At 56.3% G+C, this 25,056-nt stretch overlaps 1 protein-coding gene and 1 pseudogene across 7 annotated transcripts in view; both read right to left on the reverse strand.

Moving 5' to 3' along the window:
* STK32C (serine/threonine kinase 32C) overlaps nt 1-25,056 on the reverse strand; it is a 97,442-nt gene that overhangs the window by 58,644 nt on the left and 13,742 nt on the right. For 5 of the 7 annotated variants that reach the window (XM_042907456.1, XM_042907455.1, XM_042907458.1 and 2 more), the window contains exon 3: nt 23,353-23,494. The exons of 1 other annotated variant lie outside the window; for it this stretch is intronic. In XM_042907456.1, the coding sequence (XP_042763390.1) occupies nt 23,353-23,452 (100 nt within the window). In that variant the 5' untranslated portion in view covers nt 23,453-23,494. Of the gene's footprint in view, nt 1-19,449; nt 19,712-23,352; nt 23,495-25,056 lie in introns of those variants that run through there. One more of the 7 variants, XM_042907454.1, reaches the window with a different exon arrangement.
* Nucleotides 1,516-2,045, reverse strand: LOC122201643 (annotated as a pseudogene).

A 25,056-nucleotide genomic window follows, 5' to 3' on the forward strand; every position in this document is an offset into this window, starting at 1 on the left:
GGGTGTGCAGTGAAAAAGATTCCTCTCCCTTTATTTTCTAACACGTGGAAATTGTTAAACAATTGATAAACAATTAATAGATGGAGAAAAAGGAAAAACAGAAAAAATAGTGCACCTGTAGATTCAAACGCAAACATATATACAATTATATTAAAGTAAGTGGATTAATCTAACTAAATGGCTGACGTTTTCAGACTGGATTTTAAAAAAGCAAAACTTAATGACGTGTTATTTATAAAAGAACTACTTCTTAAAGATATAGATGGCGTAAATGTCAAAGGGTGTAAAATGATATATCGTGCAAATATCAATCAAAAGAAAGCCACATGGTCTCATATATATCAAAGTGGACTTTAAGCCAAGGACTGTTATCGGTGACAAAGAGAGATAGTTCCTAACAACCACAGGACCACGCCATCAAACAGACACGACAGTGCCAGCCATGCACACACCCACCCAGCAACAAAACCAGACAGAACGACAGGAAGACACAGACCAACTGACAGGGTTGGAGGTTTTCTTCTCTTGGTCACAGAGGAGACACAAAACACCGCTACCAGGAATGACAGGGGAGGCATCACTACAGACATTAGGAGAACGACAACTTTATGCCAATGAAGTCACTAGCTTAGCTGAAATGGGCAGATTCCAGTCCTTGAATGGGAATCCAAAACTAACATGGGAAGAAATGGAAAATGCAAATATGCCGTATCTATTAAAGAAATTGAGTTTGTAATTAAAATCTTCCCACAAGGAAAACTCTAGGCTCAAATGGCTTCGCCAATGCACTCTAGCAAACCCTTGAGGAAGTCATGCAAACTTGTTCAGAAAACAGAAGGGGAGAGAACACCTACAACCCATTTTCTGAGACCAGCATAAACCTGATACCAGAACCGGACAAGGACATTGCAAGAAAAGAAAATCTAGGACAATATCCCTAATGAGCATGGAGATAAGAATTACTGAAGAAATATTAGCAAATTGGGTTCAATGATAGATAAAATCCAACCTAGTGGTGCAAGGCTGGGATACTATTCAAAAGACAATGTCATTTACCACATTGGCAGAATAAAAGAGGGAAATCATGTGATCACCTCCACAGGAATAGGAAAAGCACTTGACAAAATTCAACATCATTAATGACTTAAAAGCAAAAATCTCACCACACTAGGAGGAGAAACTTCCTCAACCTGAGAAGGGTATCTTCGAAAAAGCCCAGCTGACACTGTGCTTAATGGTGAAATACTGAACCCCTTCCCCTAAGACCAGGAGAAAGGCCAGGGTGCCTGCTCTCCCACTTCCGTTCAACTCTGTGCTGGGATCCTAGACAGTGTGCTAAGGCATAAAGTTCTAAATGGAAGAAATAAAATTGTCTTTGTTCACAGATGCCATGATCGTGACATACAAGGTTTTAGGGATACAGTTGATGTGCAACATTTTTTAAATTGTATTTGTTTTTTGTTTGTTTGCTTTTTTAGAAAGAACACAGGACTACTGCTCCCATTACAAAGGGTAGGTCTTTGCAGGATGAAGGAGGGAATTCTGAGGGTGAGAAGGAGGCCCCTACTTGTCAGGGATGAGTGGGTTCCACAGGACTATGATGACTCAGGCCCTGCGCAGGAACTTCTTGGAGATGTAGTAGTCCTTGTCGACCGGGGTGGATTTCTTGCCCTAATGCTCTTGGGGACCTCGGTCCACATCTCCTCCAGCACCGCGTCGCTGTCCCTGTCGAAGGGCGTTCCTACGGCCTGGGGGCTTCTTGTCGTTGTGGCCACTGATGAGCACTTGGGTGTTGTTCTTGACTGACTGTGAGTACAGTGAGTGGACCCGGGTTAAACTCTTCCTCGTCCCGCTTCTGCGGCTGCTCCAGGGTCACCTCACTCTTGGGTTTGTTGAGGACACTCATAGTGGTAGTGGCTGTGCTCCTAGGTCAGTGCTGACTCCTCTGCATTGCTTCTGCCTCTCACAACTTATTAAGTATTAAATATGGAGAGAAAACTGAACAAAACTTGTGCAACCCCTGCACTGAAACTATGGAACGAGACAGAAAGTACAGACCGGAACGGACAGCATGATTTGCTATATTCATGGATTCAAAGACTCAAAATTTTAAGAGGCCCACTCTCTCTGCATCAATCAATAATTTCAACGCAATGCCAATCAGTATCTCGGCCAGCATCTTTTAGGAATTGACAAACTGATTCTAACATATACATGGAAAGGCAAAGAATCTAGAATAGTGAAAACAATTTTGAAAAAGAAGACCAAAGTTGCAGGGCAAACACATCTGCTTTCAAGATGTATTATAAAGCTATAATAATCAATATGGTACAGTATTGGTGTAAAAGATAAAACAGACATCCCTATTGCAAAAGAAGGAGGAGGAAGGGGAGAAGGAGGAGGAGAAGGAGGAAGAGGGGAAAGGGGGAAGAGCAGAGAGAGGGACGGAGAGAGGAAGAAAGACAAGAAGGAAGGAAGGAAAGAAGGGAGGGGGGAACCTTGGCCCTTACTTCATATTAACACAAAAATCAACTTGAAATGGAACTTTAAAATTAACAGCTAAAACTATAAAAGTTGTAGAAGAAAATAAAGGATAAAATCTTTGTGATCCTGAGTTGGGCAAATATTTCCTAGAAAGGACAAGAAAGGAACAAACCATAGAGGAAGAAATTTTTACTTCATCAAATTTTGACTTATTTTCCAGAATCCCCTTTAAGACCCAAATTGGAATCAGATATACAGAACTGGCTCCTATAAACCAGCACACAATTGGATTAGCCATAGGGGATGGGGGAAACTTTCTGGGATGAAAGAAATATCCCACACTTGACAGCAGTGGTGCTTACAAAACTGTATACATTTGTCAAAAGTCATTGAATCGCACCCTTTAAAATGATAAATTTTACTTTATGTAAGTTACAATTCAGTAAACTGAATTCAAAAATTAACTGCTGGGGCACCTGGGTGACTACACCCACTCTTGACCTCAGCTCAGGTCTTGATCTCAGGGTCGTGAGTTCAAGCCCTGTGTTGGGCTCTGCCCTGGGCATGAAGGCTACCTAAAGTTTTTTAAAATTATATCTCTATGTAGTAGTAATTAAAAACCTAAAAATAAAACTATAAAAAAATTAGGCCCCTTATGATAGCATCAAATAAACAGAATGCTTGGAAATAAAATTAATGAAAGATGCACAAGACCTGCATACTGGAAACTCCAACCCATTCCTAAACAAGAAATAAATAAATGGTGACATATACCATGTTCATGGATTAGAGGGCTCAATATTATTAAGATATCCATTTTATCTAAAATTGATATACAGATAGAACATAACCTCAACAAAATCTCGGCAGACTTTTTTGTAGATTGGACTCAAAATTTATACGGAAATACAAAGGCTATAGAATTGCCAAAACAATTTTGGTAAATGAACAAAGCTGGAAGACATACACTATCTCTTTTCAAGATTTACCATAAAGCTGTAACAATGAAGAGAGTGTATCACTGGTATAAAGAAAGACAAAGACAGATCCCAAAACAGACTCACACATGCAGATCAAATGACTTTTGACAAAGGTACCAAAGTTATCCAATGAGGGAAACAAAGTCTTTTCAAGGGATGGTGCCGGAATAATTGGGTATCCACATGGGAAAAACCAACTCCCTACCTCATGCTCTGCACAAAAATGGGTCAGAAATTGGCCCTAGACCTAAACTTGACTCGAAGGTAGACAAAAATTTCAGACAAGACAGAGAAATCACCAACCAGAAGGGAATGACTGCTCATCTAAAAAGAACATTGAGGGGAAGAACAGGCCAACCACAGATGGAGAGAAAATATCACAACACATCCGTCCATCAAAAGACCTGAATCCAGAATGTCTAAAGAACTCCTTTTAGAGAGCTCAGTATTCATACAGAACTCAGTGTTAACAACGCGCACACACACACACCAAACAGGCAAAAGACTTAAACAGACCCTTCACACAGTAAGCTGTACAAATGACCAACCAGCAGATGAAAAAGTCATCAATACCATGAGTCATCAGGGGAATGCAAATGTTCCCAACACCAAAATTTCTCTTTGTTCATCATTTTTGGAACACTCATCGTCTGCCAATGTAAGAAGCATAATTTTCTTGATAATTGTATAGTTCTCCATGACGATTAGATTTGGCCGTGCCTACTGGAGAGATCCTGCCGAGCCTCTAAGACACCAGCCGGCCGCCCTGCGGGCCAGCAGATGCCTTTAACCCAGACCCCACGAGCACCCCCAGGGGTCCGGCCAGAAAGGAGAGCAAGTCTGGGCCACGACTGCCCCTGCACAGTCCAGAACATTCCCTGAAGGCAGACCTGGCGTGTGTGACACCCATCGGGTCAGAAAGACTCCAGCTGGGGTTGGTCTGAGCACTTCCGGGTCAACTCGCACATTCCCTCCTTCCGCTCAGTCGACTTAAATGCAACAAGCAAGGCCCTGGGAGCCCCCGGTAAATACAGTGTGGTCCTGCCCTCGCGGCATCGCGGGCACTGGAGAAAGATGCACATTCCTGTGACAGGAGACTCCTGGAGAGGGTCTCTGTCTACTGTGCAGGCTTGCGTGCACACGCACACACACGCGCACGCACAGACCCGCAGCACACGCAAGAACACCGTCTCCAAACAGAAAGCTGCTTTTCTTGGGCCATCCGTGCTGCTGTCTGTGAGTCTGGCTTCCACGAGCCCCCAGGAAATCGAAAGCCCCCTGAGTCCTCGACCCAAGGCCGTGGCCATGTCCTGTGTGCTGTGCCCCGAGGCTCTGAGGCCCAGGCTGCTGGCGGGCTGACCCAGGGTCTGGGAGCTGAGGCACCACCAGTCAGAGGGCGCCACACCACCAGCTCCCACCTCACTACTCGCGTGGAGGACGGCTCTCTTTGCCGTAGGGCTGCCGTCCACTCACCAAGGGGATGTCAACGGCACCTTCATTGGAAACGGAGACACTGCAAGATTGTGTAATTAACAGAGCCTTTCGGGACGTTTCAATTAACTCAGTCTGCAGATGAGCAAACTCCTGTTCTCTGGAGCACCGAGATTTTTTAATTAAAAGGAATTTGAGATAATTTTGTAAAGGTTTCTTGGATTCCACTGGACACGCCCACAAGGGTCTGAAGGCAGGTGGCCCCGCCTTGTTCCAGGTGACCACGGTCCCCTCGGCTTTCTTGGCCTGCAATGCCCTCCCTCCAAGACTGCACACGTGGGCCCGAAGATGCGCATCATCCCAGCAAGAGGGTGGGCTCAACTTTCCGAGGACTGAGGAGCCCTGTCGGCCCCGGAAGTGATAAGCCCACAGGTGAGCTGGGCTGCACAAACCTTAACTTCCCGGCCCCAAGACACAGCTCTGCCACCCTGCGCACGGCCATGGGGACGCTCAGCCTGCGGACTGGGGGTGCGGTCAGCACGGGCTCTGCGTCCACCTATGCGCACAGGACAGCCTTTCCTAACCTCGTGTCCCAGCGAGACAGACATGGGCCCTGGCAGGCAGGCGGGGGGAGGGTCCCCCAACACTGGGCCTCTCTCAAGATCCAAGGCTCCCTCTGCAGGGGTCCAGGGGGCCCCGTCGAGACAAAGCATCTCCTGGGCCCCAGACCACTCCAGCTGCTTCCTAAAGACACAGGAGCCAGAACACTGGGCAGCAGCCCACTAAGGCTGCTACCGCGAAGTCCAGCAGCACCATGCACGGCACCCCCTCCACGGGCAGGAGGTGCCCACACGGAGTGGACAGCTAAGGCGAGCACAGCCCAGGACACTTGTCAGCCAAGCAGGGGCCGCTCCCACACACTCCCACACACACAGGCATAAATATATCCTTATATACTCTCTCTCTCTCTCTCTCTCTCTCACACACACACACACACACACACACACACACACACTGCCAGGCCCATGGGCAGGGACTCCCAGAGACGCTTTGGAAGGGACACCAACTCCCCCAGACCCTCAGCCACGCCTCAACTGCATTTCCCAGCCAGTGGTCACAGGAAACTCAAGGCTCAGTGCTCCCAATGGCTAGCACTGTGGTTCTCAGCAGGGGGCAGTTACCCCCTGGGGACACATGGCAATGCCTGGATGTATGACTGACTGTCACAAATGTGGGGGGGGGGGGGTTGCTGCTGGCACCAGTGGGCAGAGGCCAGGGATGCTGCTAACATCCTGTAGTGCAAGGAACCGCGCCCCTCCCCCTCCAAGAACGACCCGGCCCGGATGTCCACGCTGCAGAGCCTGCCTGGCTTAGAGCTGGCCCCTGCTCCACCCTGCACAGGGCAGCCCCCGCCGGCTTGGCCTGTGGAAGTCCAGGGGACCCTGTGGTCAGAGCTGTACCCAGCTGAGGCCCCAAAGCCGCCCTGCACACCAGTGACCGCCCCAGAAGGCACGGGGACCCTGTGCGGAGGGAGGCGGCTGTGGCCCCCGACACGAGGCACACACCTGCTCACCAGCCGGGTTCTCAGCTCCTGTCAGATGTGCGTTTCATAAGCAGCCCACACGCAGCCTCTCCAACCCAATTCGAGGAAAGGGCTTTTGGGACAGCAGCACCCGCATCTGCCCAAATTCATCCATCACGTTCAGCCCGAAGGCAAGTGCAGCCAGTCTCCTGTGTCTCCAGCAGCCGGAACAGCCACTCCCACCCCTGTGCCCCATTCCCCGTCCCCTGCAGGCCCTGCCCTGACTTCTCCTAAAGCCCAGTGTCCTGAGCCTGTTTGTCCAAGTGACCAGGCAGCTTCACCTAACTTCTCTGACGGCCTGGAACAGAACACACGCCCCCGGAGAAAAGGGAACAGAGTCATCCAGAACCGAAGCCAGGGTCTGGCCGTCCAGAGGGCTCTGCTGCTGCCAGCTGGGGACGGGGGAGGGCAGGGGGCAGGGCCAGAGGGGCGGACTGCCACGACAGGGCACTGAGTGGGCAGGAGCCATGCCGGACGCACGGGCTGGTTACACCTGGCCCCAAGGAGGGCTCGGGCCTGGGGGCACCAGAGCTCGGTTCTGAAGGGGCCGAATCTGAGAGTGTGAGACACATCAGTGGTAGTGTCGAGTCAGAGACTGGACAGAAAAGTCCGCAACGTGGGAGGCAGGTCCCGGCTGGAGATATAAATTTGGGAGTCGGCATATGGATGACATTTGAAGCCGTGAGGCGGCCGACGTGTGAGTGTAGTGATGCACAGTGGGGAGAGAAGGACCGGCCGAGGGGCCGAGGAGAAGCCAGTGGCGGCACCCTGGGAGCCACAGCAGGGGAGCGACTCTGGGCGGCTCCACGGTGCCAGGTGCTGCCACGGGTGGAGGACGAGCAGGGCCGGGGCTGGACATCACTGGCAGCCACGTGGAGGGGACCTTCCCCCGGGCGCGGGGCCGCGGGTTCCCGGGGGCAGAGAGGCAGGGACGAAGAGCCCCTGATGAGTTTTGCTGGAGACGGGGAGCAGCGCACATGCAACGCCTACAGGACGCCTGCACCACGAGGGCCCTGGGGGCACAGAATCACGTGGCTCCACCCTGGCCACCCTCAGGAGCCGGTGACGCAACCCGTCAACACGCGTGAAACCTGAGCTGAGCTCAACGCAGGGCTCGGCTGAACCCGGGGGGCCCGGGAGCTCCACCCGCCCGTCTCCGCTGCCGCCGTGGATGGCTCTTCCCGCCCCCACAGAGCCTCTGAGACGTCCTGGGGCAGGGACATTCTGTCAGGCCTACACCTAGGAACACATCCTGGGTTGCAGGGTCACTGCCCCCCAGCCGAGGGCCAGTAGGAGCCATCTGAGGCTGGACACTTCTGGCACGACGGGGGCCCCGGGCCGTCTCAGCCGGAGGGTATTTGCGAGAAGGGCCGGGGAGGTTTGGGCTCAGAGCGGCGGCACGGGGGCGTAGGGGGCAGCGGCCCGGACACTGTCAGGGTGCTTGGACAGCTTTAGGGCTGGGCATCCTCGTAGCTCGTCCACAGAAGGTGGGGGGTAAAGAGCTGTGACTGGCAGAGCCGGGCAGGGGGAGTCTGGCCATTTGGGCTTGGACAACACTCGTGACGTGCCACGGAGGGCTCTTGTCTCTGTCTTGGCCCATCACGGTCGGACGTGGGTGTTCTGTGATATCGTTTACGTGCGACACAAGAGCGCCGGGGCCCGGCCGCGTGCCAGGCCAGCTCCAGACGTGAAGGCTGGGCTCTCTCTGCCACGTCCCGCCGAGCAGCTTCTGAAGTGGTTGTGTGAATTCACACTCCCTCTGCCCGGGGCGTACAGAGCAGGTGCACACGGCAGATACTCAGCTCGCTGAAGGAGGTGACGGGCACACACCAGAGCCCGTGCTTCAGAGAGACGGTCCTTTCCCAGGAACAGAGAGCACCCCCGGCACTGTCCCCTCCCCGACAGGAAGACCCGGGCTCCCTGGAGAGCTGACTGATTCCAGCACCGGGCCAGGGGACAAACCTTGTGGGGCCAGAAAGGAAGGGCTCAAAAGGCTGCAGGAACAAGAGAAGGGCGACGGGGCGTGCCAGGGGCACGGGAGCCAGCCGAAGGCCAGGCCAGAGCTACAGCAACAGAAGTGACAACGAAGTCACACTGGATTATAACCCAAGTGCCCCACTAACACCCTTGCGTCCACACTAATATACGTGAATGACCCAACAACCACACAAATGGGGAGGAGAGACAAATCTGTGCAGAACGTAGACGCCTCCCCCTCCAGGATGGGGGGCCTGACACCCACCCCCTAAGCGTGGGTGGTGCGTGGGGACTGCCGACAGGACAGTCCCTGACGGCGGACGCTCCTGAGTAGGAGGCCGCGGCCACGGGGACAAGGTCAGAGCCCCGCTGGGCTCGTCCCACAGACCCATAACCCAGTGGGACCCCGACATGCTACAAAACACCTGACCAGCTCTCCTCAAAACCACCGAGGTCATCAAAAACCAGGAAAGGCTGAGAAACTGTCGTGGCCCAAGAAATGTAAAGAAAGACACGTCACGTGGAACCACGGAACAGGAGAATATCAAGTACAGACGGGAAACCTGAATCAACTATGGGCCTCCGTTACTCAGTTGTGACTGTTAATTCCACGTGTCAACTCGATTGGCCACGGGCGCCCAGATCACACACTCTCCCGGCGGGTCTGGGCGTGTTTCGGGTGATGCCAGCACTGCAGTCCGTGGATTCAGTAAAGCCGACCCCCACCCCAGCGAGTGTGGACATCGACCAATCCACCGAGGCCCTGATGGGGGAAGGGTGGACTCTCCCTTTGTTCCTGCCTCACCTTCCGGGACGGCTCGTGTCACGTTCTGCCCTCGGACCGGGAGCTGCCCACGGACGCGGACTCAGTTCCCGGGGTCAGCCGGCCCACGGCTGACTGTATCCTGCTTGGGCTGCGTAACTGTGCGAGCCCCCGGTCTAAATAAATCCCCCAGTACGCACACACACACCCCCGCATGCACGTGCACACACGCACACACCACACTCCCGTTCTGCAAGTGCACCCCCCCCCCCGACAGCCCTGACTACTATGGGGTCAGGTCACGGTGGGCTCACCAGGTGTGGCTGTCTGACCCTCCACCCCAACACAAGACACTGGTGTTCGTGGAAACCCGTGGTGACGGTTCGTCGCACTGCCTTCAGACTGTGCTGCAAATCTACAATATTCTCTCTCTCTCTCTCTCTTTTTTTCTTAAAGTAGGCGTCACGCCCCTGAGATCAAGACCTAAGCTGAGATCAGGAGTTGGACGCTCAACCGACTGAGCCACTCAGGGGCCCCTAAAATACTCCAAGTTTACAAGAAAAAAGTTTTGAAAAAGTAACACACGCTTCATATGGATCCAAGCATGGATTGGAAGGCGATACGGAAAACTGCAGGTGGTTGTTATATTAGTGCTGAGGTTACATAAGACGCTGAATTTCTTAATATTTTTTCTTGTCACTTTTTGTTATATAATAAGAAGCTAAAAAGTTAAAAAAAAAAAAAAAAGGAGCGTCCTGGCAACAGCGTCTGGTGGCTACACGAGCAGCCACGTAATTTGTCACACAAACCAGGACACGTCTGAGAGTGACAGGGAGGCCGTTAATCACTACGCCCGACCAACCAGCAGGAACCGGAGTCGTGCGGGGTACAGGGTCGTAGCTGCGTCCTCCCTAAATCCCTGCGCATCGTGGCCCCAGAGCAGAGCCGGGTCAGCGGGGAGGCTTTGTCAGAGGCACCGAGACGTGACATTGGTGTCCTGGGGCCCTTCTCAACCTTCTCGACCCTGTGAGCCCGCACAGCCAGCCCACCCATGGCCGACCACGCACTCTTGCCCGAAGCACCCTACAGGGGTGGGGGGAGGGCCACCCCAGGTTTTCCAGCTGCTGAATGTGCCACGGGGCCCCCAGCCCAGGCATGAACTGCTCGCGCACGTGTGGACGGGGACCCCCTCTCTTTGTGGCTTCCTTCCTGTTTCCCTGTCCCCCACCCTCCCAGTCATGTGCTAATTTTGCAAAGCATCCTTTCTGCCGAGGAGCTAAAATACAATTTCAGAAACACACGTCGACCTTGATTCTAGAAGAAAAGGAGAAAACAAAAGAACTGGGGACGAAGGAGAGACACGACCCGGGACAGCCCAGGTGGGTCCCCTGGACCCAGGGTCCCTGTGAGCTTCCCGGAAAAGTCCCCAGGGCCAGGTGGGTCACAGGCGCTGGCAGGTGCACAGCCCGCAGGCTGCCTGGGCTCCATTCTTCACACTCAGGAGGCGCTCGCTTCCCTTCTTTCTTCCTGTTTGTTTCTGAGACGGACGGCACTTCCCCGGAGGCTGAGTTTTGAGGCAGAGAACCGAATTCCGCGAGTGTCCCAGGGATTCCCGGGGCTCTGACACAGCGACCGCTCTGCTGGGTGGTGCTGGGTCCTCTTGCCACACTGGCACCCTGCGTGGCCCCGGGGCCGAGGTGGCCAAGAGGGCGCTCACACAACACGGGGAAGGCAGGCCTCTTCCCGAGGTGGCCGTGGGCAGACACACGGAGGGGCTTCCGGCTCGTCCCTGCCGGCCACCCCCGTGTGCGTGCTCTCTCCTGAGCCTGAGCGGGACCTGCTCCAGCCATGCAATGTGGCGGAGGGACAGGGTGCCCGTCCACACCCACCGCGTGCCTCAGCCCCCGTGCGCTGGGCTCCATCGGCCTCGGCGCTCTCGGGAGGAAGTCCCACTCCCCCACGGCAGACACCTGTGGACACGGAGGAGCCCCGAGACCACGGACGATAGGCCCACGCAGCCGCTGATGATCCCTTCAAAGGGTGGGGCCCGATTCCCTCCCCTTGAGTGTGGGCTAGACACGGTGACCCACTTCCGGCAAGTGGCCTAAGGCGCCAGGGACAGCATGTGACTTCGGAGTGTGGCTTGCTCCTCTCTCCCGGCTCGCGGAGAGGCTGGCCGCCGTGGCGTGAGGCCACGCAAGCAGCCCCACGGAGAGGCCCACGCGGTGAGGGGCTGGCGCGGGAGCAGGGTCCCCGCCTGTCAAAGCTGCAGACGGTGCAGGTGCAGCCAGGGCTCACGGTTCCCGGGGCGCCCGGAGCCAGACGCACCCGGGAGAGCCGCTCCCGACCCCCCAGCTCACAGAAATGGAGGTGACGGCACGTCTTAAGGCCTGAGGTTTCGAGGTGGTTTGCTACGTCACAGAGAACAGGAACAGATAACACACAGCAGGCGACAGCCTGAGCCGCGACCCCCGGGGACGTGACGTTCGGCCTCCAGGCCTCTGAGCCGTTCCAGCTGGGAATGAGGCACCGTGTACGTGAGCAAGGGAGCCACCGCGGATGTCCTGGGGGACCCGTCCCCACCGGACCCTGGCCAGTCCGAGAAACAATAAGAAGAGGTGTGGTTAAGTCACTGAGCTTTGGGGCCCTTCGTCGCCGCAGATGAGTAACTGACGACGGGCCCCGCGGGCACAAACAGCGACCAGTCTGAGAGACTCGGTGCTGAGACCCTGCCCCGCCCCCAGGGCTCTGGGTCGCACGTGGCCAGCCAGGTCCCAGGAGAGGCCCGGGTCCTGGGGGAGGCAGCCGATGGCACAGCAGACCCCTCCTCGCCCCGACGCTGCCACAGGCACGAAAGAACAAAGGCCACGCTTGCAAAGGCCCGAGTGTCTGTGCCAGGCCTGACACGCTCCCAAGGAAATCGCAAAGTCGTCTGTGTCTTGCTTTTGTGACCAGTTCCACCTCACGCATACAAAGCATGAGGAGTCATGATGTGAATTCTGAGAGCAGAGACCTTTCTAAAGTCAACTTCTGAAATCGCTGTGAGAAATTGAATGTACTCAGCTCTATTTTTAATAAATTGGGGGCGACACTGACTCCCACCCACACCAGCTCCTCGGTTTTGGAGCCTAGATAACAGCCAGCCAGGATTTCGCAGGATCGACGCGGGCCTGTGCCGGAGCCTCCGTGGGCTCCCAGGCACACGCGGGACGTGGCGGGGGGAGGAGGGGCCTTCCCACAGCTGAGTGGAGCCAGGCAGGGAGAGCCCCCAGCGGTCAGCTGCCTTGGTTTTTAAAGTAATAGATTTTAGGTCAATGACAGAAAACATTTTTTGATGAAGCAGGCATCCCAGATTTTAAAAATAACAATAATTGTATTAATTACAGCTTCTCCCAAGTTGTCTCAAATTCTGATCACGGAAATCACTCCGCGTTTGGATCCAGCCGGTGTTTGGGGCAGCAAAAAGTAGCCCAGCGTGTCCTGCGGGGGCCCGGCCGGCTCGCACCCCGAGAGGAGCTCGGTGTCCACCCGCCTTGGGGAGAAGGAGCAGAACGGAGGAGGCCTGCGCGCCGGACGGCGAGGACTGACCGTTTGTGGGAACACCAGCCAGCAGGAGGAGCGCTTACCGAAGCTGTGTGTGTGTCCGTGGTCACACACAGGTTGCGGAGCGAGGCAGGTGTGAGGAAACATGCGGTCGACCTATTCGAAGTAAGGAAGAACGACATGCACAGGAAGGACAGTGACCCCAGCCCCAGGGCCAGGCCCTTCACTAAGGTCAATGCCACATTTGACTGAGCTTCCTGTGGACGGGGACCCGGGCACAGGCCCTTAAAATAAGAACCAACCGGCCCCAAAGAGGACCAGAGGGGCTGTCCCAGGCCCCCCAGGAGGGCAGAGGGCTCCCGTCAGCCCCCCAGCAAGGCCCTTGGGTGTGGGGCTGGACCGCCAAGCTCCCAGCACACACTGGAGGGGAGCCAAGCGACCTCTGGGACACGCGAGCCCTCGGCACCCGCCAAGCAGTCGGCTCTGGGACCAAGGACACGCACACAGGATCGGGGAGCACCTAGATGTCCCTTAGCAACCCCCACTGGTACACTTGCTCGGCACGCCTGGGGAGGGATCAGAAGGAAGACGCCAAGTCCCCACTTAAGAAAAAGGAAGACGGTGGAAATGTGCTGTGGTTACGTGTGCCCCAGGCCGTACCTGAGACGGATCATGAAGAAATAAAGACACAACTGAAAGAGACATGGGGCCATCTCATAACCAGCAGCTTCACGGTAAGAGCCACCTTGTGTCCAGGGCCGGTGTGGGCTCCCGTCCAATGCCCATCACCCAGTACGCCGAGCCCCAGGGGACTCTGCCCTCAGCATCTGGGCCTGCTAAGCCCTCCGTGCCCAAGGTGCGTCCCAGGGCAGGCGGCAACGGCACCGCCTGGGAGCCGGTTGGCAATGCAGACCCTTGGGCCCCACCCCAGACCTGCTGAGTCGGAATCTGCCTCTTCACAAGGCCCCCGGGGGGGTTGCGGCCCAGGACGGCTGGGCCGCCCTGACCCTGTTCAGAATGAGTGCCCCTCCACAGCTTTGCCACCCTCAGACCCTCATCCTCAGACAGAAGCCCTGAACAAAAATTACCCCCGCGCATTCGTACATTACTTCTCAACTGGAAAGCTGGGTGGTTAAATTTTTAAAAGAAAATCGGCTTATTTATAGCGCTTTAAAACACACAACCAGATGGACAGGCGTGCAGAGATGACGTGACGGTAGGTCCCAAGTCCATTCTGAGACCAGCCTTGTCAGCCACGGGAGAGAAACACGTCAAGCTCCAGGGCTGCCTAAACGCCCTCCAGGACACCCAGTGCTGCCCCCCCAGAACCCCAGAAATCCAGGAACGAACACGCAAGGGGGCTTTCCAAAGGGGCCACGCGCCCTCCTACCCAACCTGAACCAAATGCCCGCCCCACACCAAGGGCCTCTGCATTGCCCTTAACCAGCCTTAACCAGCTGGTCAAGGACCCCAGGGTCCCAGGGTCTGCACCCACAGGGCTTCTGGCCACCAAGGCCCCTGCCACGTGGGGAGGGCGTGTGAACCGCCATTAGCCCAAGTCTGGGCCCCACAGGGAGCCACCGCCCGGCCCCCCCACCCCCTCTTCCCGGTCAGGAGGGAAGGAAAAAGGTACTTCCTGAAACTCAAGTCTATGCCCCCTGCAAACAGACTCTTAATAAGGAGGGGCCGGACTGACCCCCACAAGGGTGGCCCCATGAGCACTAGCAGGCCGCCACCCGTGTGCCCCACCCCGCTGCTCTCGGCCCTGCAAGCTCTAGACAACACAAAGGAAAAGTGGGGCACATGCACCGTAGAGTAGTGGGCAACCCTTCTTTGCTGCTCGTGTGACTGGCCACCCAGAAAACCCAAGCACAGAAATCAAAACCCTGGGAACCGGCAAGGGTCTCAGCAGAGTGGCCATTTCCAGGATGAATAGTTTCCAAAGTAAAGTTTTGGGGTGCCTGGGGGGCTCAGTCGGTGGAGCGTCTGACTTCGGCTCGGGTCATGATCTCGCAGTCTGTGGGTTCGAGCCCCCCCGTCGGGCTCTGTGCTGACAGCTCGGAGCCTGGAGCCTGCTTCGGATTCTGTGTCTCCCTCTCTCTCTGCTCCTCCCCACTCGTGTTCTGTCTCTCTCTCACACCCAAAAACTAAACATTAAAAAAATTTTTTTAAACAATGAAATAAAAAGTAGAGTTTTCCTTCATTCCGGCACTAACCAGTGCGGAAAGATCCTGAAGCTCAGCGGCGAACACACGATAAAGGGCATTTAAACTTAGAAGCACCCTAAGTGAGCCCACAGGAGGAAGACCTTCTCGCTGCCATCAGATGTTGTTCCAAATGGACTGGAAGTTTCCATATGAAGTACCGGAAGGCAGCGCAGGTGCAGGCTTATAAACTGGGAACGGACGACAGTAACACGACACCAAGGCCAGGACCCGCCAGGAAGGAAGCTATTGATGAATCCGACCACACAGAAATTAAACACATCCGTACAAAGAAACCCCCAGCAACACTGCAAGATAGGTGGCAAATGTGCATAGGGGCTGTTCGCGGGTGAGGCCGTGTGCACGCGGAACGGTGAAAGGAAACAGGACAGCAAAGGTCCCAGTGGGAGGCGCGCGATTCACAAGAGACAGCCGCCCAGAGATAGAAAGCAAAGAGATTAATTACCAGTCTCCTTGGCAGAGAAACTCCAAGCATTAATACAATCTTTACCTTGCGGACAGTCAAAAGTGTAAAACATCTCCGCCAGCCCAAGTCGGTGAGGACTCAGGGAAAGAGGGCTTTGGAGCACACAGCGAGAACAAACCACCACGGCCTTCCGTCCCGGCTGCTCCGTGGAAGTCTCTGCCCTCTCGCCCCTCCCCCGGGTCCCTCCTGCCATTCAGTTTACTCATTCACATTTCCTGTCCGCTGTCGGTCTCCCCACTGCCCCCCCTGTCTGGTTACCCTACACGCAGCAGCCATACCCATTTGGTCACCAGCGTGTAAGGCGCAGCCCCGACGGCAGCTGGCTCACAGAGGGCCGTTCGAATCGAGGGCAGCCGGGCAGACGTACCAAGATGCCTTAGGTGGACACTCTTGCGTGTGTCATTCCCAAGTGCGTGAAGCTGAATGCACAGAGATGCGTGTGCTGAGCTGTTTATGATATTCACAGACAAGGAAACACCCCAATGTCCTACGATAGGAAATGAAGTAAATAGGGAATGTGGTATCTACACAGAGGAGTTGTCTACACAGAGGAGAGCCGAAAGGCAGGGACTCTGGGACCTGACGACCCATCAAAACCACCAGCAGGGCCTAAAGACGTAGCGGTGCTGAGCTCTGCCCCCACCCCACCCCCACCCATCCCGACAAACTCAACTTGAATCTCCGGGGGGTGGGGCCCAGCCAGCCTGGTGGTTAAGGGCACCACGGAGTCTAGCTCGTGGCCACTTTTGAGGACCACGGTGGCAAATCTAGCCAACAAATGATGCTGTGCATCTATCAGGTATCTGCCACATATCGCTGAGTAAAAAAGCAGGTTACGACAGATCCACATATGGAACACGCCCCCATTTCCGTATCAGAGGGAAAAAGTGTGCTCCCACACGGCTGCACGCGTGAGAATGCCCCTAGGGCAAGGCTGCAGAAGACGTCCACCGTTGGCCGCGATGGGCTCTCGGGGCCAAGGATACACGTCTGAGTCTTCCCGTTGAGGACAATTTCAGGAAAAACAGGAAAGCATACACATTAATTTATTTTAATGCTTCTTTAATTAGAAAAAAAAAACCCAAAGGCTTTTTTTTTTTTTTTTTTTTTTTTTGAAGAAAGGTGGCTTGAGAACCTGCTGGCCTCCTGTCCTGGCAGGCTGTCCACCCACCCAACAGACACGGGCGAGGCATTCTACAGCCTTCAAGGCTCCCTTATTCCCGGTTTTCTTGGGGGAAGCAAACCTTTGCAGTGACTAGGTACTTACTCCCCGCTACTAAGCTAACGCCACACTGGGCTTGAGAAGGCCAGGTGCCCCCCGGTTATGGAGCTGCTCAGCAGGAAGGAGCTGGAGCCCCAGCCCCCACCCCATGGCCTCCGGCTCAGCAACCCCATTCCACTCGGGGACACCAAGACAGTGAGAGGTGAGGGGGCTGCGGGACGGCCGCAACTCTGGGGCAGAGAGCAGAAGAAAGGCGGGTCCCCTGCAGGGTTCAGCTCCGGAAATCCAGGGCTCCCAGAAGTGGGCGAGGGATCTGAGGCGTGGGGTCACGGGCGCAGGGAAAGGGGCCCCGGTCCGGCGTGAGAGGCGCACAGAGTTTGAACACGCGGCCGGCACCCGCCAAGTGAGCACAGGGTTCTCGGCGCCGCAGGACCCACAGGGACGAGGACACTTAAGACTTTCTACATCACAACCACGCTTTTTAGCTGGGATTTACCTGGCACTCTGTTAAACTGCCCTCTTTTATTCTTTTTTTTCCCGTTTCTCTGCACACCAAACTTGATACGTTAATCGGGAGTTTTAATCCAAAAAATTCACCAGAAGGTCTTCCGTTGCCATAGCAACCGTCCAGCCCCAGCAAAGGCACGTCTCCAGCACCACTCGGCCGCCTCCTCCAGCCGGCTCTGCAGCGGGGCCGGGAAAGTCATGGAACCGCTGTCTGGAGGGGCCGGGAGACAGCTGGGGCTCAGGGGCCACGGCTCGCGTCCCGACTCTCCTTCCTCCTTTCCAAACCCCACGCCTTCCATCTAAATAACGCCACGGACCTCACGCCAAGAGCTGCACAACATTCTCTCAGCAAACGTGTGCTGTGACTCTTGAGCCACATGTGTCCTGACAGTGACATGCAAACGTACGACAAAGCGGCTGCCGGCCTGGACAACGCTGCCGGCTGCCCGGCCCAGGCCCAGGCTTCGCCTCCCAGTCTCACCCAACAAAGTCCGGATAAGGCCCGATGGCGTGTTCAGTCTGGGCATGTGGCCACCGTGCCAAGCGATGAGCAACTGACTGACGGTCACACGTCCGAAACAGCAAGCACCTGCGGCCCGAGTGGGCGCCCACTCCCACACACGTCCCCCAGAGCCGGTCCACGGCCGCTCTTCTCCAGGCAGGTGAGGAGGGGTGCAGGATGTGCTCAAGAAGTCTCAAGTCAGACTGTGCGCATCATAAACAGACGCTGTGCTCTTTTTGCCTTTTCAACGATCCTTGAAGTCTGAGACACTGCACACCGTGAACAAACAGAAAAATCCCACCTTGAGAGGCTGGAGGCAGCTCCTGTGCTACATCAATTCCTCTACGTTCACATTCTCTGCCTCGGAGAGCACGGGGCTAAGGTACGGAGAGAGCGGCCGGCCCTTGGCTGACACCAGCACGTGCTGAACCCAGCCGTCTTTCTCATCCCGCAGCCAGAGAAGCCACATGTAGGTAGACCTGCTTCCTCACTAGTTGCCAATTCACTCTGGGCGTTCTCTACTCTGAATATTTATGTTAAAAGCAAAAACGTATAACATACGAAACACCCACAGCAGTGAGCTCTGCGGCTCTCAAGTTCAGAGCACGCTGTGCCGATGGGGTGGGTCGATGGGGTGGGTCCGGAATGCACCCATGCCTGGCCCCTGCTGAGCTGCGGAGCCGGCACCCCCCCCCCCCCCCCACCAACTCCGGGGCACCTACAGCAGTGTCTCCACTGCTCTCTGACGATTGCCTGCACATCCACCACCACTGGCCTCAGGTCGTATTATTGTAATTTCCTATAACGCTTAAATTATTTATCAGAATAAATAGCTCGGGCTCTTGTGCTGAGCTGTGCTCTAAAATTATAAAAGACCCATCATACCTCTGCAGGCTGCCTACAAATGAAAAATGCATATTTCAACTATTTTAAGAAAATGTCAGAAAACATCAAGTGTGTCATCATTGTACCATTTAAATTATCTGCACGACATCTGTAAAAAGAGCTGTATGCTTGCATGTGAATTTATCACAGTGCCCCAAAGGCAGACCTTCCCTGCAGGTGCTAAGTCAACGGTGGCCCATCACTCCTTTCCACTGGCGCCGCCTCCGCATGGCCACTCAAGAGATACCTCCCCTGGGTCAGCAGCTGTACCCGTAAGGGGACCTGAGAGGAAACTCTCAAAGGCAGTTCCCAAAGGGCAGGTCTTTGCACAAAGGCAAAGCCGTCTCCCCCACTGCACACCTGCGTGCAAAGACCGGGCACGGGGCGGCCACGCCACGCCGTCACCAGGCAGAGCTCCCAGGGCCAGGGACCCCGCGCCACCTGTGGGGCTGGCCTCTCTCCCTTCGCAAACGCGGCACAGTACAGGTGCAGAGCAGACCAAGCCTGCACAGCGCCCCTGAAAGGAAACTGGAAACACACAGCCGTCGCCACAGTACGTGGCTAACCCCGGGGCCACTCCGACCACGGACCCTCGCCCCAAAGGGCGGGCCCAAGCCTGTTCCGCCCGCCGCGCCGCCACTGGACACGGAGGACGCAGGCGGGAGCCCTGGGGGCGCGTGGGCGCCGCAGGCACCACGAGCGAGTTTCCTCGGAAACCGAGCCGACCCGGGACGCCGTCCCACCCGGGCGGCCGCGGTGTCTGAGCGCGAGGAAAAGCTCCCGCCGCGGCCGCGGCCGCCCCGCGAGAGCGCGCACGGTGTCCGTGCGGCGCGGGTCCCCACGCTGCCCCCGGGAGCGGCCCGGGGGGCCCCCCGCGCTCACCGTCCTCCTTGTCGTCAAACACCGGCCTCCGCGCCGTGGCCGCCGACAGGGACGAGCCCATCCTCTTCTTCCACTTGCTCCACGGAAACAGGGGGCGCGGCTGCGCGCGGGCATCGCTCGCGTCCCGGGCCCGGGGCTGGCCTGCGGCGGGCGGCGGCGGGACCGGGGGCGCGTCGGGGCCCGGGGGGCGCGCGCGGCCGGGGGGCGGCGAGCCGGGGGGCGCCGCGGCGCTGCTGCCTCTGCGCTCCGCGCCGCTCCTCATGGCCGGGCCTGGGTGCGCGCCGCGGCCGCAGCCGGGGACATGGCCCGCCCGCCGGGCGGGGAGCAGGGGCGGCGGCCGGAGCGGCTAGCGGCGCTCTCCGTGCGCCCCGGCCTCGGCGCTGGCTGCCGGCGCGCGCGGGGGTGGGGCCGGGGCGGGGCCGGCGGCGGGGGGCGGGGCCTGGGGGCGGAGACCCGGCGGGCGGCGCTGGAGGTGGCGCGCCCCGCCGAGGGCCCGCCGCCCACCTCGAGCGGGGCCTGGTCTGCGCGGACCCTGGGGCGGCGGCACCGACTAGGAGGCGGGGACAAGAGCGAGGGAGGGAAGGCCACGATCCCCTCCGGGTCTCCCGAGAGGACGGGAGCGGCCCCGCTCGGCCAGGCGGCGGGGACTCGGGGCTCCCCTTGGGTGTCCCCACCCCCGCCGCTTTCGCGAACAAAGCCGGCCACCCGATGTGGGGCGGCCTTCAACTTCATCGTGAGGCTCTGCGCTTCGCCAGGCCGCGCGCGGGGCCGGGGAAGGGCGGCGGGGGCCGAGGCTGGGTGGGGGTCAGAGCGTGCAGGGGAGGGAGAGGGCGGGGCGGGCCTCGGGGCCCGGTGCTTCAGCCCCTCCGCCAGCGGTCTGAGGGGAGGGAGCCTGGCTGCCAGCGCGCGCACTCACGGACTCGTGCACCCGCGCTCTCGGGGTCTCCTTGGCAGGGTCCCCGTCCTCCTCTCGGTGAGGCCTGCCGGACGCCCATCCGGAGCTGGAGCCCCTGGCGCAGGTGCACTCCGCGAGCCCTCCCAGGAACCGTGTGCCCGAGTTGCCCAGAGTCCCCTGGCCCTGCCCGGGTCCGACGAGGGCCTTGGCGCTGACCGCGGGGTTCTCCACGGCCTTCGCGGCGTCTTTGGGGAGCGCCACGCACAGCTTAAGCTCGGTGAGTCTCCACCCCTGCTCGCAAGGCCACGTGAGACCGCGGGAGTCCAGCGCTGGGCACAGCGGACGCCCTAGGAGACGGCTCTGAGGAGTGCCAAGCCTCCTGCACCTTAGACTTTGTCACTGAAGAATCATTTCTGTGATGGGTTGGCTTTTGGAGGCCTTAAGTTCTGCCTGGTAGCCAGGCCCAAAGCCCGGTCATTGCTTCCTTCCCCGAGAGGTCGCGGAGGGGCCTTCTGCTTCCCCACAATGCGATGGACCCCCCCTCCCCCCCCCTCGCTCCCGGCTTGCAGGTCCTGCAAGGCCCTGCGGATCTCCTCGCCGCTGCTCCTCTGTCCACGCACATCCTTCGGCCACCCTGGGCTCTGCCCTGTCTCTACCCCCCCAACCCCAGGTTGTGATACTCAGTCTATCCGTCACCACTCCGGTCTCTTTCCATGGTTGGCTACACCTGTACCCCACCCCACCTTTGAAATTCAGCGTGGCTCCTTGACCTGCTTGACCAATGAAGTGAGAACTGTGGTGAGCTGTATAACACAGGTGTGGGACTGGCCATACATATCCCCTTGGCTAAGAGGAAGCCCCCATCACTGGGGACACTTGCAGAGCAGCCCCAGGCTTGTAGGACATGTGTTGGGCCATTGAGATGGGGGAGGGGCGCATTTTTGCTCCAGCAGAAGCCAGGTTAGTCCCACTGATTTTGTGAACTGGTCTCTCACTTCTCCAAATGAGCTGTGCTTCCCTAGGGGGATGCCCCTGACATTGAGCCAGTAATTGTCACGTAACCAGAGTCCAGGACAGTCTCCAGTTTTCAGGTGTGCTTCATCTTATGTCGCCGATATGAGATTAACACTTGTGGGCTGCCCGCCTCTTCGTAAACAGTCCTTTTATGGAACTCTGAGCTGCTCTGCTGGGAAGCAGATACCAGCACTGGCCCCAGGAAACAGGAAACAAGTTCAAAGGGGATTCTGATCCTGGGGCGCTCACCGCTCACCGATGTGGAGGGTCCTGGCAGGAGATGGGAAGCAGACCGTCCCTGGCTGTGGGCCACCAGCACTGACTCTGCTGGGACCAAACAGAGTCCCAAACACGGTGGCAGGCAGGAGTTTGGGGGATCAAGTGCTGGGATGGTTGGCTGCCTGGCTTCTGATGACCACAGAGAGAATCATCAGAGAGGGGAACGCACAGCGGAGGGGCCGGAGCCCCACGGTGCATTGGAGGGAGCCCTTCACCCGCTGGGATGGTACCAGGTCTGAACACAGGCTCGCGCATCAGTTCCCAGGGCCGCTGCAAGAAAGCACCGCCAAGTGGTTGGCTGCAAACCACAGAAGTGGATTCTCCCACAGCCCTGGAGCGGAGCCTGTTCCTTCTGGAGGTCCTGAGAGGGAATCCGCCCTTTCTGGGCTTCTGGTGGACTCCTGGCAATCCTACGTGACCCTTGACTCGCAGGGGCCTCACTGCACTCTCTGCGTCCATTGTGACATCATGTTTCACCTGCGTGTCCTCACCTCTTCTTCCCTTATGAGGATTTAGGGCCCAGCTTAACGCAAGCGGACACCATCTCGAGATCTTAATTACACCTGCAAAGGCTGTCTTTCCAAAGACGGTCCCATTCATAGGTTCTGGGCGGACATATCTTTTGGGGGGCCACCATTAAACCTACCACAGTCCACTGTTGGGTCCTCCAACATCTGTGTCCATCCTGTGTGCAGAATACCCCACTCGGCACTGCGGCGTGAGCTCCAGGCCTAAAATGCCACCTAAGCACGATCAGCTCACGAGTCCCAAAGGTCACCGTGTCTCTCAGGTGCTAGTGACACTCTGGGTGTGGTGCATCCCAAGGCAGAATTCCTCTTCATCTGTGCAGCTGGAAAACAAGATACCTGTTTCCCAAATACATGGGCAGGTCGAGCGCAGGACAGACCTTTCCATTCCAAAAAGAACGTGGAAGAAACAAAGGGGTCACCACTCCCAAGTAAACTCAAAATGCAGCAGAGAAAATTCCGTTAAGTTTCAAGACCCGAGAAGAATCCTCTGCGACTGGAAGCCCCGTCCTCAGAGCTGTGTTCTTCCTTTATCCTGATGGGTTGCACGTACCTGCAGCTCACCAGCCCTGTCAGCCCCTTTCCTGCTTATAGAACTTTCTAGAAAGTCTGATAGCACTCTTTCACCCCGCCCTGAATCTGTTGCTCTCAGTGCCGACGAGCGGTGCATCTGCCGGCACAGCATTCGCAGACACACACGGGGCTCCCTTAAATGGGGGGGGGCAGTGAGCCCACCTTTCCCGCTGGGCTCTGCTGCGACGGCTGAGTGACTTAAGAGTCGCACACCAGCCTCTCCGGCAAGCGGCTGTGCAGCCACACCCTTGGCCCTCTGTTTCCAACATGCTTTTCCAACAGGCAATTTCCTAATTTTAGTGTTCTTTGCAATCCAGATAGGCCCAAATCATGAAGCGCTGGTTCACTTTTGCTTAAGAGACTTTCCTCAATCTATCTCTTTTCTCTCATGTTCTCCCATGAGCAGCAAGAGGAAAGCAGCCCACGCCTTTAACACTTTGCTTATCAATCTCCTCAGCCAGTAGCCAAGTTCATCACCTGCAAGGCGTTCTGCCTGACATCAGGATGCAGTGCAGCCCAGTTTTCTGCCACTGCACAACCGGGCTCGTTGTTCCTCTGGTCTCCAGTAGCACGTTCCTTGTTTCCATCGGGGACCCCACCACCTTTAATGCTCACCTTGCCGCCAACAAACATCCTGCTCATGGTGGTGTGTGTCCTGTCCGAGGGCAGCATTCCCTTCGTCCTCAGTCCTCACCAGCCCACCCCGGCGGGCCATATTTCTACCAACTGTCTCTTCAGGGCATTTCGACTGGGTCTCCTGGAATTAATGTCAGTTCAGAGCTGGTGTTCAGTAGTCCCCAAATGTCTGATTATGTCCTTCCCCCCCCCCCCCCCGCCCCAGTGCTCAGTTACCCTGGTAGAAGGCCATCAGTCCCTTCGGGGAAGGCCGGGAGAAAGATAAGCAGTATATATTTTTGGTAGTGTTCCGGAGTCCTTCTTCGAGGGGGCCCTTCCATTCAAGGGGCCCTGGGTCTGTTAACCAGCTCCGGTCTGGAAACTGTTGAGGGGCCACGGCTCCCTGTTTTTATGATTCAGGTTAGACTTTTGTTCACTTGACCTAGAACTTCTCTGCTAACACAGGCTTCCTGTCTACTCTACTTCCGGAAACATTGCGACTGACCAGCCAACACCACAGGTCTGCTCAAGTCAGACTTGGCCTCTGCTGTGCATCACGGCCACCATGGCCACCTTGCTCATGGTGGTTGAGTGCCTCCCGTCATCATCCACTGGGGAAGAGTTTAGTTCATCTTGGGGTGTATGTCTTATTGGGTGGAATTATGATCTCATTATGTCTTTGTCTGGAGACCAAGTGTCGTTTGAAGAGGTGTGTATGATGTCAGGTCGGCAAGGGGTGGGCTTGTGATGGTTAATTTTATGTGTCACCCTGCCTGGGCTTGGGAAGCCCAGAGAGCTCGCAAAACATTATTTCTTGGCGAGTCTGTGAGGGTGTCTCCGGAAGAGACTGATATTTGAGTTGGTAGACTGAACAAAGCAGACTATCCTCCCCGCCATGGGTGGGCAGCATCTAACCTGCTGGGGGCCTGAATTCTCTCTTCTGGAGCTCGGCTGTCCTCAGACACTGGATGGAGCTCCTGGCTCTCAGGCCTTCCGACTCTAGGACTTAAACCAGCTACCCACTCCACCCCCTCGTAGCCCCTTCCCCGGTTTGTAGGCCTTTGGCCTTTAGACTGGGAAGTAACACTCAGCGACTCCGGTTCTCTGGCTTGCAGATAGCAGATCCCAGGGCCCCTCGACCTCTGTAACCGTATGACCCGGCTTCGGTAATGAACCCCCGTATATATACCTCTGCATATCCTCTTGATTCCGTTTCTCTGGAAAACCCTGACTCGTACAACAACCCAAGAAGAAAACAATCCCCAATGGTGGTAGATTTAAATCCTCCTCTCTCTCTCTAATTGATAGAGCAAGTACACACACACAAGTCTGAGCAACACCGTCACCCAACTTGCCCTAACCGACCTCTAGAGAACATTATAAAATCAGTGGCATATTACACATCATTTTCAAGCGTGCAAGGGATATTCATGGAGATAAGTCATATCCTGGGACCAAAAAAGAAAAATGTTTCAGTAAATTTCAAAGGTTTAAAATCATACAGAATATGTTGCCTGAACACAATACATTAAAAAAGACACCGATGATAACAGATGTCCTAAAAGGCTGCACACATTTGGAAATTATATGACAAACTTCCAAGTAATCCATGGACCACATAATAAATCACAGAGGGGATTAGAAAATATTTAAAACTGGATGAGTATGAAAACCAACATAACAAAACGTGTGGGATACAGCTAT

The sequence above is a fragment of the Panthera leo genome, chromosome D2, assembly GCF_018350215.1.
Source record: "Panthera leo isolate Ple1 chromosome D2, P.leo_Ple1_pat1.1, whole genome shotgun sequence".
NCBI lineage: Eukaryota > Metazoa > Chordata > Mammalia > Carnivora > Felidae > Panthera > Panthera leo.